The sequence below is a fragment of the Phocoena sinus genome, chromosome 13 (assembly GCF_008692025.1).
Source record: "Phocoena sinus isolate mPhoSin1 chromosome 13, mPhoSin1.pri, whole genome shotgun sequence".
Taxonomy (NCBI): Eukaryota; Metazoa; Chordata; class Mammalia; order Artiodactyla; family Phocoenidae; genus Phocoena; species Phocoena sinus.
The window spans coordinates 39,603,948-39,620,893 of record NC_045775.1 but is presented as its reverse complement, the minus strand read 5'-3'; the positions used below and the strand labels follow the sequence as shown (position 1 = coordinate 39,620,893).

Below are 16,946 nucleotides of genomic sequence, written 5' to 3'. Positions count from 1 at the left end.
TACTGCCACATGCCTGAGAACTGTCGTAATAAACTTAGAAATCTAGGATGCCGAAGACGTGAAAGACACTCCATCTATGTATACCTTATACAGCATCCCTCAACTCCCATATATATCTTGGAATGGGTGGGAGGTGGGGAAATAAAATCTGTAAGATTCAGCATCTACCTATAAAAGAAAACAGATAATGTGGGGACTCAAGACGGATAAAAATTACAGAAAATAAGCTATGTTTTCTTTGTACACCTGAATTAACTAAATCAACTCTGCCATACCAAAATACAAACAAGCCCCAAATTTTGCATTTTATTTTACTTTTTGCTATCTCCCATAGCACCTTACATAGTAATGGATATACATAAGGAACTACTAAATTCTTTCTGAAAAAAAAAGTAAATAAAAAAAAAAATCAGAATTATGGATCCACTTATATGTATGATAGCATGTAATTTTCCTTTCTTCCCCTACAGTTATTTGAAACAAATCTAAAATTTTACCCATTTGCACCTTGCTAACAACCATAAAAATCTGCAGTTCTTCAGTTGTTTTCTAAGTCTCCCTCCTCAAATTTTTTCTTGAGAAGGAAACTTAGGTCTAAGTTTCTCCATTTTCAGGACCAAAGAGAGCTCATCTCAAAATTACAGAATTAAAAAAAATTGAAAACAGGATTGTTTAATCCAAAGTAAATTCTTATTAAAAGGTGAGGGGACCCTGATACCTAGAAAGGTAAAGTATTTTGCCTAGAGGCACATATCAAACCTGGAACTCAAATACCCTACACAATAATACTGGCTCTCCCTGCCCCTCTCCCCACTCCCAAAATACACACTTTCCCCCCTCACCCTTACTTCCCTTATTGTACTTTGTAACCACTTAGCCATCCATCTCAAACCTAAGACAGCAACTGATCAAACTCAAACGAGAAAGAAATCACCCAAAGGTCGAAAATCAGAGAATCATTAAACTGCCGGTTTTATCATTTCCATAAAGTGATAAACAAAAGAGAGCGGAGAGAATTAAGAAAGGATACTTTTTCAGTCATCACAACAGCAGCTAGGGAATAAAAACGCGTTTTCCTTGGGGAGAGATTGCTGAGGGGACCAGATACAGATACAAAAGGTAATTCCCCTTGGGGTTTCTTCTTTTTCTGAGTTTGTGAGATCTTAAAAAAAACAAAAAACAAAAAAACTAAACACAACCTCAACACATTTACTTCTCTCCTTTTCTCACATATTATTTCCCCAAACATTATATAGACCACGTCTCCAAAGTAAATTGACCAAAGGTCTATTGCCTATTGACCAAAACGTTTTCAAGATTTAGGTGACTCCTCTTAGACTACGATTAGGAACCGACTCCAAACTTCGGTTACCAAGCTCCAAGCTCGGTAAAGTGGATCTCCAAGGTTTGCAAATACCCTCAGCTTGACTAAAGGGCACAGAATCTCTAGCGCTCCCTACAGCTCAGACTTTGGACCTACCTACCACAAAAAACCCAAGTTACAAAGATTGGCTACCTCGCTCTACTTTTTTCCGCTTTAAAAAATCGAGCGGGGGGCGGGGGGGGGGGCCGAGGTTGAAACGGCGAACCGAAGGATTAATCACTTCTCCCCATTACATCAGCAGCCCCCGCCCTTTCCTCCGAGCCCCTCCTCTCCCAGAATCGTCGCTACGCACTAGCGCTCTCTTCACCCAACCCCCGCTCTATTATATGCCCTGATACCTCCCCATTATCACCCGCCCCACCACACTCCCCCTCTCCTCCTTCCCCCCTCCTTGGCTGGGGAGGGAGGAAACCCGAGAGAGGAAACAGGGCGTTGAAGGAAGGGACTTGGCGATAAGAGCAGAGGCCCCATTGGCCCGAAGGTTGTATGAGCGCCTTCCATTGGCTTCTTTGCCGGAATCCCCGCCCCTCGACTTCCCCGCCCATTCGCCCCTCCCCCGACGCCCCGCGGCCCTCCCCCGCGCCCCTAGCCAGCCCCGCGGCGGGGAGGGACCGACTGGGCGAGTGGCGGCTCCGGCGGTGTCAATGGCTCCTCCTGCCACGGAGCAGCAGCAGAAGCAGCGGCGACGGGGCTGAGGAGGAGAAGGAAAGGCTCCTTTAAGGAGGAGTTACGACGACGCCTCTTTTTCCCCCTATCTCCTCCCTTCACACTCATTTCCCCTTCGCCGAGGAGAGAAGGGGGGGAGGAGAGAGAAGAGGCCGAAGAAAGAGAGAAAAAATTCCTCTCAGAAATCTCTTTCAGGGGGTGTGGGGGGGAGGAAGAGGAAAAAAAAAAAAAGAGCCGGGCGCCCCCTGCTCCCTCCCTCCCTTCTCTCCCTCTCTTCTCCTCCTTCTCCCTTCCTCACCCGCCCGCCCACTCCCCCCGCCGCCGGAGACGCCGCTCGGGAGTCGGCGGGACCGGGGTCTGTCTCCTCAGCCGCCGACGCCGCGCTTCGCCTCGGGATCCCCAGGCGGGCGGACGCCCTTTCTTTCTTTCTCTCGCTCTGCCCGTCTTTCTGTCTCCGTCCCTCGCCGCCGCCCCGCCCGGCGGCCTCGGCCTTCCCCGTGCGTCAGGCCCGCCCGCCGGGCCTCGCTCGGTCTCTGTCTCCGTCGGGCCTTTCTCTTGACTCGGGGTCTCGCTCGCTCCTCCGCCCTTACCATCTCCCCTTCCTCTCACCCCTTTTCCTTCCTCCCCCCTCTCCCCACCCCCTTCTCCTGCCCCGGAGCTCGCGGTGCGTGTGCGTGTGTGTGTCCCTCCGCCGACGCCGCCACCTCAGCCCGGCAAATGAACTCCGTCCGAGCCGCCAACCGGAGACCCAGGCGAGTGTCGCGGCCGCGCCCGGTGCAGCAACAGCAGCAGCAGCAGCAACCCCCGCAGCAGCCGCCGCCGCAGCCGCCCCAGCAGCAGCCACCGCAGCAGCAGCCTCCGCCGCCGCCGCAGCAGCAGCAGCAGCAGCAGCCTCCGCCGCCGCCACCGCCGCCTCCGCCGCTGCCCCAGGAGCGGAACAACGCCGGCGAGCGGGGTAAGGCCGCGCTCCCTCCCCGCCGCCCGCCGGGTCGGACGCCCGGCTGACCGGGACCCGCGGGAAGGGAAGCCGGGGCGGGGGCGGCCTGTGCGCCCAGGGGTGGGAGACGGAGGTTGAGCGGAGGCGGGTCCCCCGGTGCCGCAGTGTCAGCCCGGCTTGGGCCCCGGCCGGCAGGAAAAGCCGCGGCTTCCCGACTCGCCCGGGCTCTAGCTCAGGCCGCGCTTTGTTTGGTTTCGGGGGCTTAGCACCCTCTCCCCCCACCCATCCTTCTGGCTTCTCGGCTCGCTCACGGACCCCGCAGGAGTCTGTTGGTGGGTGGGGGAAGAGCGAAGGGTGGGATTTCCCCCTTCTCGGCAGTCTTCCACGGTTTGGTCTCCCGTTTCTAATAGGAGGTGGGGGGAGCGGCTGGGAGTGATCGGGTGGTTGGGGCTGGCTGGGGAACTTGTTTTTCCCCCTTTTCTCTGTTAGCCTCCCCCTTCCTGTGGAGGAGGGGAGAGGGGGAGTCGGAGTGGTCGGTGGTGTTGGCCGGGGAACTTGTTTCCCCCGCCCCCCTCCCTAAGTCACGGGGTAGGGGGAGCAGCTTCTCTTCTCCCAACCCCACGATGTTTGCTGCGCAGTTTGGCTTTAGTTACAGAACCCCGGGGAAGGACCCGTTAAAGCAAGACCTTTAAGTAAATGTAGAATCCATCGGCCATTTCCAGCCCCCTCCCTCGTGTGCAGTGCAGTTACCCTTCCGCTCTATCTACACCCCTCTCGCCTGTCCCCCCGCCCCGGCGTACCCCCAGGCCACTGTGCTACTCCTCCATCTCCCAGTGGGATTTGAACGCCCCTTCCTTAGAACTGGCCCCTCGGGAGAGAGAGTGTGTGTGCATATCTGTGTGTGTGTGTGTGTGTGTGTGTGTGTGTGTGTGTGTGTGTGTGTGTGTTGTGTCCAAGGCCTAGTGAAATGTGTCATTTGGACTCAACTGTGCAGCTCTGTCTGGTAACCACCATTGTCTAAGGGCTGAGGCTCCGGAGGGTTGGATTCTTGCTTTAGCAAAAATAATGTTCAGTTCTACTTTGAAGATGTGGTTATTTGGGGAGGTTCAGGATGTGGGGTGTTGCACCTTGGTCTCCAAATGCAACTATTCTCTTTATTAGCTGCTCTCAGTGGGGGTGGAGGTCAGTACCATATTTATGTATACGGTTGTTTTAAGGAGGAGGAGAATTGTTAGGAGACATTTTGCGTGTTTTCGTTGGCGGATTAAGGTTAATTTTATGTGCGTTGGTTGTCACACCTCCTTTGATTAAGGGAATTAAGATTAAATGCTTTTTTAAAATTATACATTCTTTCCTTAAAAATTGTTTTATTGTTCTTGATCAAAATACTTAACAAATGAAAGAGGGAGATGATAATCTGAAAAATAGTTTAAAGGGTTTTCACTAGTCACTGCTACAGATAGTCCTTGTGAAAGCAGTTTTCTATATGTTGCTTGAAAGAATGTGATGTTTCAAGCCAGTTAGAGGTCTTGTGCAGCATTATTGGTAATGTGTTTTAATGATTCTTGGATACATTTATAATTTTTTTGTAAATTAAAAATATTTGTAGTTTCAACATTTCCTTTTACATTTGCATATCAGGGTTCTCCTGTGTTCCATTCAAATAATATTCAAGTCTTCTTCCAGAATTGGTACTATATGTAATAGAGTTGACTATTTTTTGAGAAAACAGTGACCCTGGATTGAAATCATAATACGGATTCTGTTGCTAGAAGTAAGCTTTTCCAAGATGTACTGATTTGTTAATTTACGTTAACAGTGGATCAGATCCTTTCAGCCAAACTTAGTCTCATTGTGTAGTTTTAAATGTTAATTCTGAATCTCCTTTTCACGATTTGTGTGTATTTTCAGACTTAGTTGAGGTCCTTATATCTTGGTCACTTTTCTTCATTTGTTTGAAATTATTAGCTTCTAAAGTCTATTTCCTTTTGAAGTAAAGTGACTTGGTAGTTGGCAGTCACATGCCGGAGTGTCATTTTTCTTTTCATTGATATCCATAAACTGACTAAGATGTTCATGAATCAGAATTTCAGTATGTGCCCAACCAAATGGTAAATCATATTCACTGTAGGGTTGTTACTTTGCTGCTGCTGGTAGGAACTGTTCTGGAGATTCTATGTTGGCACAGAGGGGGAAAGAACTTGCTGATTAGCCTTCAGGGAAAATGCTGTGGGTCTTTTGGAGGGCAAATAAATGGCCTCAAAATGAATGAAACGTTAAGATGAATTAAAAGACTAAAATAAAAAAGATTTTGCTAGTTTTATGTAAAACATATGTCATTCTTTGAAAATTGGCATTTTGATTATATTTTAAATGTACAGTTCTCATAATGATCAGAAGCTAGTAGCCAAGAAGAATGCTTTTCATTTTAACAGTTTTATGGAGTATGCAAAGTGTCACTATTTCTGGTTTAAATAGGAAAGGTTTTTTGTTTGTTTGAAAATATGCTGGGTTTCATAATTTTGACAAGGTAATGAAGGAACTACAGCTAATGTTGTGCGTGTGCATGTTTTACTTTTTACTAACTTTTAATGGATATGTAACTCTTGCATTAGAGTCTTAGATAGAGTTACATAATAGTGCATCAAGACAGCTTTCCAAGTAGGGAATTGAAGTGAGACTGTTTCAAGGCATCTTAAGTTAATTCAATCTATATAAAAGAATCACTTATTTCATGTAAAGGGTGGACTTAAGGCTTTTATAGTAATAAAAGTTATAGGATAGTGTATTTTTTCAAGCAAAAATTCTGTCAGAACTGGTTTTTAGTTGCTTCTTTGCCCTCATGTTAATTAGTCTAAAAACTTCCTTGACACCTCCTTTGTATTTGAATGTTTGTAATGGCCAATGTTTAAAGAAGAAAGAAACAGCCTTATGGAGTGAAATCTTATGAGGACTTTTCAAAGCCTTTCTTGGGGGAGATTTTCTTACACCCCACATTGAGAAATAATCAGCCTCCGTGTTTCATGGAATGCTTTCTTCATTCATTTTACCTGAAATGGTCCACTGTCTAAAGAAGGAATACAAATCATGAGCATTTTTAGGCTGTTAATTTAAAATCCTGAGTTTAGGATTTCACATACCACTTTAAGCTGGTAGAAAATAATTTGTGTTCCACATAGGGACCCTTTGATAATATATTGCAGATTCAGTGAAACTGAAAGTAGTGTGGGGTTGGATTTTACATATTCGTTTTCTTTTAAAATCCTAAAAGGATTTAGTTTTTGTAACTTGTTCTGCTGAATTTATCTTGAAATCTATTTGGTAGTCTTTTTTTAGAACTATGTATGAGGAAAGCTTACAAGTCTGCAGAAGTGCTATGTATTCTGAGCATTTTCAGTTTCTAGTTGTTAAAATTGATTACTTTGAATAGGTATTAAATGCACGTGATTTAAAATTAAAAAGTCCCTTTCCTAAACCTGCCTTCAGCTACCAAATTCTCCGACCTGGCATCAGTCTATTGATTGATTATTATGTCTGCTATTAATTTCTCATTTATTATGTTTTAATAAAAGATGGAATTTGACTTCTGAAAATCTTGATATGGAAGTTTTGGAAAATAAGTGTAATTTTCTAGTTATTGGGAAATTCATAAGATTGAAGTACTGAAATTTTAACTGTGATCATTTATAGTTCAAGAAATGCAATGAATACAGTATATTAATGGATTTTGCTATTAACTTCTAGTCTGAAATAATTATATAGAGTAAAAATGTAATCAGTCTCTTTAATCCCATATTTGTGGGATTAAAATCTCACCTGTTATCCTGGAATTATAGTCTTTTTTTTTTTTTAAGTGAACTTTTCAAGTAGTTCAGTATGTATAGTATTACATAAAATATTTCTGATGTAGCTACATATTTATTATATGCAACAGTGTCCTTAGTGTTCTATTCATGCGTGCTAATTATACTTTTCTGTGGGGTTTTAGCCCATTATTTTACCTTCGGGTTCTTCCTACTGCATACAGAATAAGGAACTTCTGCAACCTTTATAGATAGAAGAGTTCTGGACAAGGAACCTGATTTTTCCTCTTTTAGGAATTATGTACTGTGGGTCACTGCTTTCCCATCTTGTGGCTAAACCTTCAAAATATTTACATGGCCTTAGAAGAGAGATGCCACTCAACTGTGTCTGTATGCGTGTGTGCATGTGTGTGTGTGGCCTGTTTCTCAACACTTAGAAATTATTTGAGGAATAGAAATGGGATAGTGACAATACTGTTGTTAGAGTTCTGCTGATAAGGCCTAAGGGTTGTCCCTATAGTGTTTGTCTCTTTCATTACTGGAAATGCTGGCAAACCCGAGGAAAGGCCAACCAGCTTGGAGACCTACCAGGTAAGGCAACAAAGACCCAGTTAGTGAGGACCCTTGAACTTAAGTTTGGCAGAATTCAAGGCTAGTGAGTATTTTCTCAGTTTTTTTTTTTCTATTTGTTTTAATTTTGAAAATAAACAGTCTATAGTAATGAGTTATTTCAACTTGAGGTCTCTTATTGTTCCCTCTTTTATTCCTAACAAGTTACCCTTATTTTGTATCTATTTTGTCCCATTGGTCTCTGAAGGGTACTCTGTTTTAGACCTTCCATTTCTCAAATTTATCAGTCATTTAAATTACATTCTTGTCTTCCAGAGAACTCTGTTTAATATGTGAGGTTGTAAGCAAGGTACCCCCAAATTGCAGTTGTTACCCTCTGAAAATAAAATTATAAAGAAGCAAAATATAAGGGATGAGACAGTTGGGGGTAGTATGATGGCTAGAGCTCAGAGTTAGAGCTAGCTAGATGTGGGTTCTAATCCTAGCTATACCAGTAGTGAGCTATTTGACATGGGGCAAACAATGTAACCTCTCTGAGCCTTGCTTTATTATCTTTAAAATAGGGACGGTAACACTTGTCTTAGCAGTAATTGTAAAGATAAGAGATAGTAAAGTACCTAGCATATGGTAGATGCTCAATAAATGGCAGCTCTTTTAAATATTAAAAATAATAGTAAGGAATTGAAGCAGCCATTTATAAAACTAAACCTAAGAGATAAAATGTGTATGAGTCGCTAAAGAGTTTCCGTCATATCCCAAAATGCAGTCTGGGTGATGTGGTATAATCTCAGAGAAACTGATTTGCAGTTATAAATCACTAATCTTATATCTAATGAATTGAAATATTCTTTGAAAAAAGAATAAGAAATGGAAGAAATGGGTATTTGGAATAATAATAAACAGTGACTCTGTTTCTTCTTATGTACTAGAGTCTGTGCCAGACACTTTTCTTATATACTGTCCCTCTTAGCAATTCTCTACGATGGCTGTTAACGTAGCAGTGAATACGCTTGGTAAGTAGCAGAGAAGAATTTCGAAATTGATTTATATCACCTGGTCTTTCCATAAACAGGGGAAGATACTGAAATACATTTGGCAGAATATCTCCATCACTTTTACAGAAAGGAATAACCTAGCCCTTGCAGCACATCAGTCCCCTGTCTTATCCCATCTTTTCTGTCGGAGGCAGATACAGTAGTCTGATGCCAATGCTTGTTAAATCATTTGGTTTCATGTCTTCTGAGTAGCTTTCTGATCATAATTTTACCTCATGTAGATTTGTCTCCAGATGAGATTGCACTGATTGGCTCACATGTTTTTCCAGTTTGTTGATGAGATCACTAAGCACTCATTGTGCAGAGAAGGGTAGATTTCCCTTGAATTACTCATAAGTTATGAATAAAGGGTGTTAAGTCATTTTTTAGTTCATAGTTATAGACTGGACTATTTCAGGAAGGAAAAAAATGTGAGTTAAATTAGACTTCAGTAGGAATTTTGACAGGTTTGTAGACTAAATATCCTTTTCTTACCGTAGCTTGGTGTCTTTACATGCATAGCTTTGGGTTTTTATATAAGTTTGGTTAACACAAAAAATGTGCCTAAACTTAATCCTTAGAAAATAGAAAAATGAAACTAAGTGACTTCCTTTACATAATTTATTGTAATTGAAGGCAAATATTGAAAATATTTACTTTACTTTGAAAATGAATGCGCTGTGTATTTTTTTATTTTAAAACACCCCAAATAAGATAGCATAGTTAAAAGCAAATGCAAATCATTTAAGTTAGTTGTTTATTCTCCCAATTTTTAAAAATCTAGTTGTCAAGTGTTCTGCCCTTCTAACAGATGGAAAATTGTATGACTGTGTTCAAAAAAGGAGAAAACATTCTCTCAACTGGTGGCTAAACCTTAAAAAGCATTAATGGGACTTCCCTGGTGGTCCAGTGGTTAAGACTCTGTGCTTCCAGGGCAGGGGGCACGGGTTCGATCCCTGGTCCGGGAAGTTCCGCATACTGCGTGGTGTGGCCAAAAAAACCCCCAAAAAATCCAAAAAACATTAATGTGTACTTTCACATATCATTAGAGATGAGGTGCCATTCATCTTTTTTGTGAAGAGAGCCTACTTTTCTCTTTTCTCAAAGCTTAGAAATATTTCTACTGATAGAAATGGAGTAAGAAACTGTGCTTTAAAATTATTTTTCTGGTAACAGTGATAATCTTAGTTTCACAGTTTTCCCGTAGTGTACACTCAGCACTCATATGGTTGAGTTGGGTTGTGTCAGAATCTTTGATTGCTGCAAGTTTGTGTGGAATTAACTGGCTACTATGTGGATTCACCCTTTGGCATTGGTTTCTTTAGTACCATGTGTTGATAACTGACTTGCATGAGTTTAGCCTTTACTGGTTTGCTGACTCTACTTGGGTTTAGATATGAGAATTCTTTTTGCACTCAAGTATTGATTTTGTATCTTGCATCCATAGTATATAAATATATATATAATGTGTGTATATATGTGTATACATACATACATATGTATGCGTAAGAACACATGGCTTTATGAGACTTCTAACACTTAGGAGAAAGGGAGTGGGGAAAAGGGAAGGCATAGTCACCTGTTATAGTTTTGAGGGTTGGTGTGTATATATATGTCATTAGTAATTGATCTACTTTTTTGAAAAAAGAAAAAAATAACAGGCTTTAAGGAAAATTAGAAGTGAGTAGAATTCAACAATGGTAAGTAGGAGTCACTCAAGTTTGTATCATGTCAGAGAAGATCAAACAAGACTTGTTTAAAATAAATGGAGATGGGTGAAGACACTATATTTTGAAATCGAGTATTTTTGGCAAACCAATTGTATTATAAAAGAAATTGTGGAATTGCTCATTTTCCTTCTTTATATAGAAGAAATTTCTTATTTACAGTTATTTGTTAAAAGTAGACACAGAACTTTGAATCACTGTGTTGTACACCTGAAACTTATATAATACTGTACATCAACTATGCCTCAATTTAAAAACGTAGACACAGCTATTCACAGTTGTGTGCGAATGACTGATATCTTTGTAATCCTTTGAAATATATTTGCATTTTAAGAAACTGATTATTTGGTCAAATTTTCATATTTTAAGCTCAGTAAAAGTAGGAGAAATAAGCAATTTGGAGAAAGACATTTTGGGTAGGAGTGCTCCCTCAGAGGCAAAATGAGCACATCAGAGGAGGGGGAGAGTGGAAGATTTTTGCAAGAATCACTTACCTTACATATTTATTTTTCCTAATCGACTACTTCTGAACCTAAAATTTTGTCTATAGTTTCACTTTTTCTTCCCCCCAAAAGAGTAATTTTGAGTTGATGGTTTGGAGAAAAGAGAAAGAATTTGAGCAGGTACAAGTGACAGTATGTATGGGTCATTTACATTAACAATGGTCATTTGATTAGAAACTGTCTATATGTAACTTTATATATCTATATGTGTATGTACTATATATATAACTACATATAGTTATTTAAATTGTAGAAATAACTTTTATTAGTTTATTTTAAGATTTATTTATTTATTTATTTTTGGCTACATTGGGTCTTAGTTGCGGCATGGGGGATCTTCTTTGAGGCGCATGGGACCTTTAGTTGCAGAACGCGGGCTTCTCTCTCTAGTTGTGGCATGTGGGTTTTCTCTCTCTAGTTGTTGCGCCTGGGCTTCAGGGTGCACGGGCTCTGTAGTTTTCGGCATGCAGGCTCTCTAGTTGAGGCGTGTGAGCTCAGTAGTTGTGGTGCGCAGGCTTAGTTGCCCCAGGGCACGTGGGCTCTTAGTTCCCTGACCAGGGATCGAACCCACATCCCCTGCATTGTATGGCGGATTCTTTACCACTGGACCACCAGGGAAGACCCTATTGGTTTTTTCCAACTTAAGGTTTTGGTGAAAGTATACAAGTGCACACAAATCACTGATGTACAGCTTGATGACTTTTCACAAAGTGAACATATCTGTGTAATCAGTAATACCTAGATCAAGAAATAAACTACCAGCATCCCAGAAGTATCTCCCACCCCCACCAGTGCCTTCCCAGTCACTACCCCCAACCCTATCTTTCTAACTGCTTGAGTTAGTTTTACCTGTTTTTGAACTTTAAATGTAATCATCTAATATATGTATATGTATAGCTGATTCATTTTGTTATAAAGCAGAAACTAACACACCACTGTAAAGCAGTTATACTCCAATGAAGATGTTTAAAAAAATAATAATAAGGGCTTCCCTGGTGGCACAGTGGTTGAGAGTCCGCCTGCTGATGCAGGGAACACAGGTTCGTGCCCTGGTCTGGGAAGATCCCACATGCCACGGAGCGGCTGGGCCTGTGAGCCATGGCCGCTGGGCCTGCGTGTCCGGAGCCTGTGCTCCACAACGGGAGAGGCCACAACAGTGAGAGGCCCGTGTACCGCAAAAAAATAATAATAATAATAAAAAAATAAAATACAAAAAAAATAAATATAATCATCTAGTATGTATTCCTGATTGTTTGACTTATTTTGCTTAATATTTGTATGTCAGTTTCGTCCATGTTGTTGCTTGTAGCAATAGTTCATTCTTGTTGCTGAATAAGATTACATTGTATGAATAAACTACAATTTATCCATTCTATAACTGATGGATATAGAGTTGTTTCTGTATTTGGCTGTCAGGAATAGTGCTGCTATGAGCATTTTATATTTATCTTCATGAGCACATATACACATTCCCTTTAAGTTTTATACCTCAACATATGCCATCTTTATCTTTTCCAAGGGCAAAACTTCCATTTACTTCACAAGAAATGGAAGATAAAACAGCTTTAAGACAGATATGAATATGGCCTCTTATAATTATGTTGTTGAAACTATTTTATTTCAAATTTTAGTGTTTTTCTTAAATTTTTTGATGATTCCACTTATGTATCCTTTAACAGTCTGGTATTAGGCAGTTTACCCATCAACTTAATATGCTTTAATTTTCCCCAGAGATCATAGGTTGGGTTATTTTGAGGAGAGGGGAAATCTTTTTTATATTCAGGGATTTTTTTTTTTTTTAATATTCAGGGATTTTTAAAACTACTGTGGACCTTAATATGTAATTCTGAGTCTTAAGTCCAAAAACTGTTGTTTCTTTTTGCTACTGCCATAATTTTGTTTGTCCTTTTTTGTTTGGAACCCTGTTTCTTACTACTTTTTTAAACTTATCCTTTTAACTCCTGTGAAAATATTTTGCTATTGTTTGGTCAGTTTCATTTTATTTCTTGTTTTTCTGCATATATTGATTATCCTTTGTTATCTTACATTCAGCTTATTTATAAATTATAAAACTTTCACAGAAAAATTGGGGCACATTTTGCTCTCAGAGTTGTTTTTTTAGTCCTTGTCTACATCTCTTCGTTCCTTTCATATGGGAAGGTGTAAAAGTGCCTTTGCCAGCATCATCGATAAGTTCTTCCTGAAGTGAAAGATTGTGCTGAAGTGCTAGTGATTTATAAGCTTGTATACCCTATGATACAAGTATTCCCTGAGATTGACAGATGGGCGCTGTTCTTAAAGAACTACTTGCTTGAAACTGATGATACAGTAGCCTCAGATACCAAAGGAGTAAGATTTCATTATTTCATGTCTGCTCTTTCAGCACTTAACAGTCCAGTGTTAGTACTAACAGTTGTTCTTTCTTGTCTACAACAAGCAGTGTGGAGAAGACTGTCACCTTCCTTTACTTTTTTTTTAATCATTATTTTTAACCATAGCCATGCTTGTTAAGTTTGGGAGGGATAAGGAGCCTGAGCTTTTTCAAAGTGGCTTATTCTTTTTTCTGCAGTTGTTTCTTAATCTCATTTCTAAATTAGGAGATTTTAAATAAGCTGACTTTTGAGGTGGTCTGAAACTCTTTCTGTATCATTTGAGTTACCAGTATAAATAAGTGAGGTCTGAATTTGGGTATTGCTATACAGATATATTTCTTGCCTTGATGGAACTTAAAGTTGAGCTAGAGACTGAATATAAATAACATCTGAGATCAAGATGACTTGAAATAAGCATGTTGGTATTATTTTCATTGTCTTCTGGTACATATTTTTTAAGAATGAATATGTGTGTGTGTGTGTGTAGGTGTATGTATCTGGAGTTTCATTTATAACCTTATCTTTAGACTGTTTGCCGAGACCATACTCTCTTAGAGAGTTTTCAGTAAATGCTATTAAGATGAAGTTTTGTTATGACTCCCTATTCTTCGGTTTATGTTTTACCCTTTAATCATTCGTTGAATTACCTTTGTGCCACACTTAGAAAGTTGTTGCAGCTCAAACATTAAGCCAAGTTATAGTGTTTCTACGTAACTGAGAAAGAAACACGTGCCTAGTGAAGGAAATTACCCAGAGTTGGGGTCATTCATCTTGTTTTCATAGTATTTGCCCTTCTTCATTACATTCATTGTTTCGCCCGTATATGCAGAAACTGAGAGTAGGTTAAAGTTAGATTATGTTGCTAGAATTTAAGCTCAACTGCAGAAATAAAACAACACTTTCGGGTTCTTCATAGCATCTGTAATCCCACATACCTAGTAGTCGTAACTCTCAGGGTGCCTTCATAGATTTTTCTGATTCTGTCTTAGTATCTCTGTTGCCACATCTCATGGGGAACCTGTTCTCTATTTCTGAATTACTTGGTTTGAGAACCTCTTAGCTGAAGTCTTTAAAACTGAAAAACTGAGCTGGGAGATCTGGATGTAGTGAACTTGTCCAGGGTCTGTAAAGTTTACATACCAATCATAGACATACTTTGATAACACACACATACACACAGTGAAACTGGGAATAGGCACTCTTGATATTGTGAAGTGTCTAAAATTTTTTGGTAAAATGTTAACAGTAGTGTCTTAGGATGGTGGAGGTGAGATGATTTTTTTAATTCTTTCTATAATTCTTCGTTTTTCGAAGACTGTATATGGAATCTGGAAGGAGGGAGGTTTGTATTTATTTTAAAGAATTTAATAGTTCTGATTGTGATGTGAACTCATTCTGCTTGGTTTGATGACATAGTCCCCACGTGGGTCATTTTAAATATGAATAAAAGCTTAAAACTCTACATTTTTCAATGCTGTAAGTGTGTTTTAAGTACTTACTAATTTATGGACATTTTGGGGTTTTGTATTTATTATAACTTTAGGATAGTAATTGGCTAATATCATATATAGGAAATGAGGATAACTGATGATCAGGAATTCAGAATTAAAAACAAAATTTGATATTTGGAACTTTGAGCCAGTGATACTGTCTTCCCAGGATAAGTTTCTGACTGTAGATTATGGTAGTAAATACATACAAATAATATTTTAATTACATGCCTGGCTGAATGATGGAAGATGGAAATTAAGTGTGCAAATGAACTGGATAGTTAGGGGAAAAAAGATTTATTATTGTTCACAACAGATGGCTACTTCCTCTGTACCCTGGTGGTGTGGATTCATGTCTATTTGATAATTTTATACAGGGGGACTATTTTTTTTCATAAAACTGGTGTTAGCTCTGAAGAAATTAATGGCTATCAGTTTATTAAGTTCAAACAGGGATTGCTAAGGGAAATTGTTTCATCGTTATCAGTTTTTTAAAAAGCCACATTCCTCCCCTTCTAAGATACTATATTCTAAGAAGTTTTGGACTGTGGAATCTAATGTGTTTGGGAATAAATAAGAACCTGACAATGTCGTTCAAAAAATACGGGCCTTTGAAGTTAACTTTAGTAATTAGATTGGGGATTAACTTATCTCACACTCACCTGACTAGTCTTCTGATTATCTCTATAAACCCAAACCAGGAGAAAACAAGCATTTACCTCTTACAAAATACACTAAAACTTTCATTGAATGAGGTGAACTGTTTGGCTTTATTTATTTATTTATTTATTTTTAAGTAGGGGCTATTAATGTGGTTTAGGGCAAATCAGTCATTAAATGTAGATTCTAGATAGTGATCAACATAGTTTTATGAAGACCTGATTACAGATATATTTAAAGTGTTTTTCTGAAGTAGTGACTTGGTAGCTGAAGAGGGAACAGGAACAACAGAGCCAGGTTTAAATAAAACACTTTATTCTTTTATGAAGCAGTCATACTGATGTTGTGACAGTTGGGGGAACTTGAAGTTGTATTATATGGAAGCTACAACTTGTAAAAATAGTGCTAGACATTTGCAAATAGATATTTACTAAATGGTTGTTTCTTTTTCCCTTCACCTTCCTTTCCTGGACTCAAATTTGTTCACATAATCACTGATTTAAATGACCAAGCATATTAACTTCATTGATAATTGTTTTAAATGTGATGAGGTTGAGTACTTGAAAAACCAAAAATAGAAATCAAATTACTTTGAATAGTCTGTTAAGAAAAAATGAACAAACAAATGTGCTTTAATCTTTGTAGAAATAACCAAAAAATGAGCAGTAGCTTAGAAATGTTGAGCCAGAAGTAGCTATAGCAGAAAGTGATTTGGTCTGTAGTTGAATGAATCATCCTAAAGTGTGTGTGTGCATGTAAACACAGGAAGTTGTATCGTAGTGATGTTGGAATGGTTGAAAAAAAGATATGTCTATTAGAAAAACTTAAGTGTTATTCTAAAGAGTAATAAGCTAAAGGGCAAATTAAGAACTTTCAGGGAAAGTAAAAAAACAGTCACTTTTAAAATTGCATCAAAAAAAAATTAGGAATAAACCTGATCAAGGAGGTGAAAAACTATGCTGAGAACTATGTAACATTGATAAAGGAATTGAAAATGATTCAAAGAAATGGAAAGATATCTCATACTCTCCAATTGGAAGAATCAATTTTGTTAAAATGGCCCTACTTCCCAAAGCAGTCTACAGATTTAATGTGATCCTTATCAAATAACCCATGACCTTTTTCACAGAACTAGAACAAATAATCCTAAAATTTATAGGGAACTGTAAAGGGACCCAGAATTGCCAACGCAATCCTGAGGAAAAAGAACAAAGCTGGAGGCATAACTCTCCCAGACATCAGACGATACTGCAAAGCTACAGTAATCAAAACAGAGTGGTATTGGCACAAAAACGGGCATATGGATCAGTGGAACAGAATAGAGAGCCCAGAAATAAACCCACATACCTACAGTCAATCTTCAACAAAGGGGGCAAGAATATACAATGGAGAAAAGACAGTCTGTTCAGAAAGTGATGTTGGAAAAACTGGACAGCTGCATGTAAATCAGTGAAGTTAGAACACTCCCTCATATCATATACAAAAATAAACTCAAAATGGCTTAAAGACTTAAATATAAGGCATGATGCCATAAAACTCCTAGAAGAGGACATAGGCAAACATTCTCTGACATAAATTGTACCAGTGTTTTCTTAGGTCAGTCTCCCAAGGTGATAGAAATAAAAGCAAAAATAAATAAATGGGACCTAATCAAACTTAGAAGCTTTTGCACAGCCAAAGAAACCATAAAACGAAAAGACAGCCTACAGACTGGGAGAAAATATTTGCAAATGATCCACAGGGCTTAATTTCCGAAATACACAGCTCATAAAACTCAATAACAAAAAAAAAAAACAAGCC

The 16,946-nt window shown here is 39.3% G+C and overlaps 1 protein-coding gene across 1 annotated transcript in view; it reads left to right on the top strand.

Moving 5' to 3' along the window:
• Positions 1-2,381: 2,381 nt before the first annotated feature.
• Positions 2,382-16,946, top strand: part of FBXO11 (F-box protein 11) — a 100,001-nt gene continuing 85,436 nt past the window's right edge. Inside the window, exon 1 of the mRNA XM_032653396.1 lies at positions 2,382-3,005. Within this exon, the coding sequence (XP_032509287.1) occupies positions 2,768-3,005 (238 nt within the window). The 5' untranslated portion in view covers positions 2,382-2,767. The remainder of the gene's footprint in view (positions 3,006-16,946) is intronic.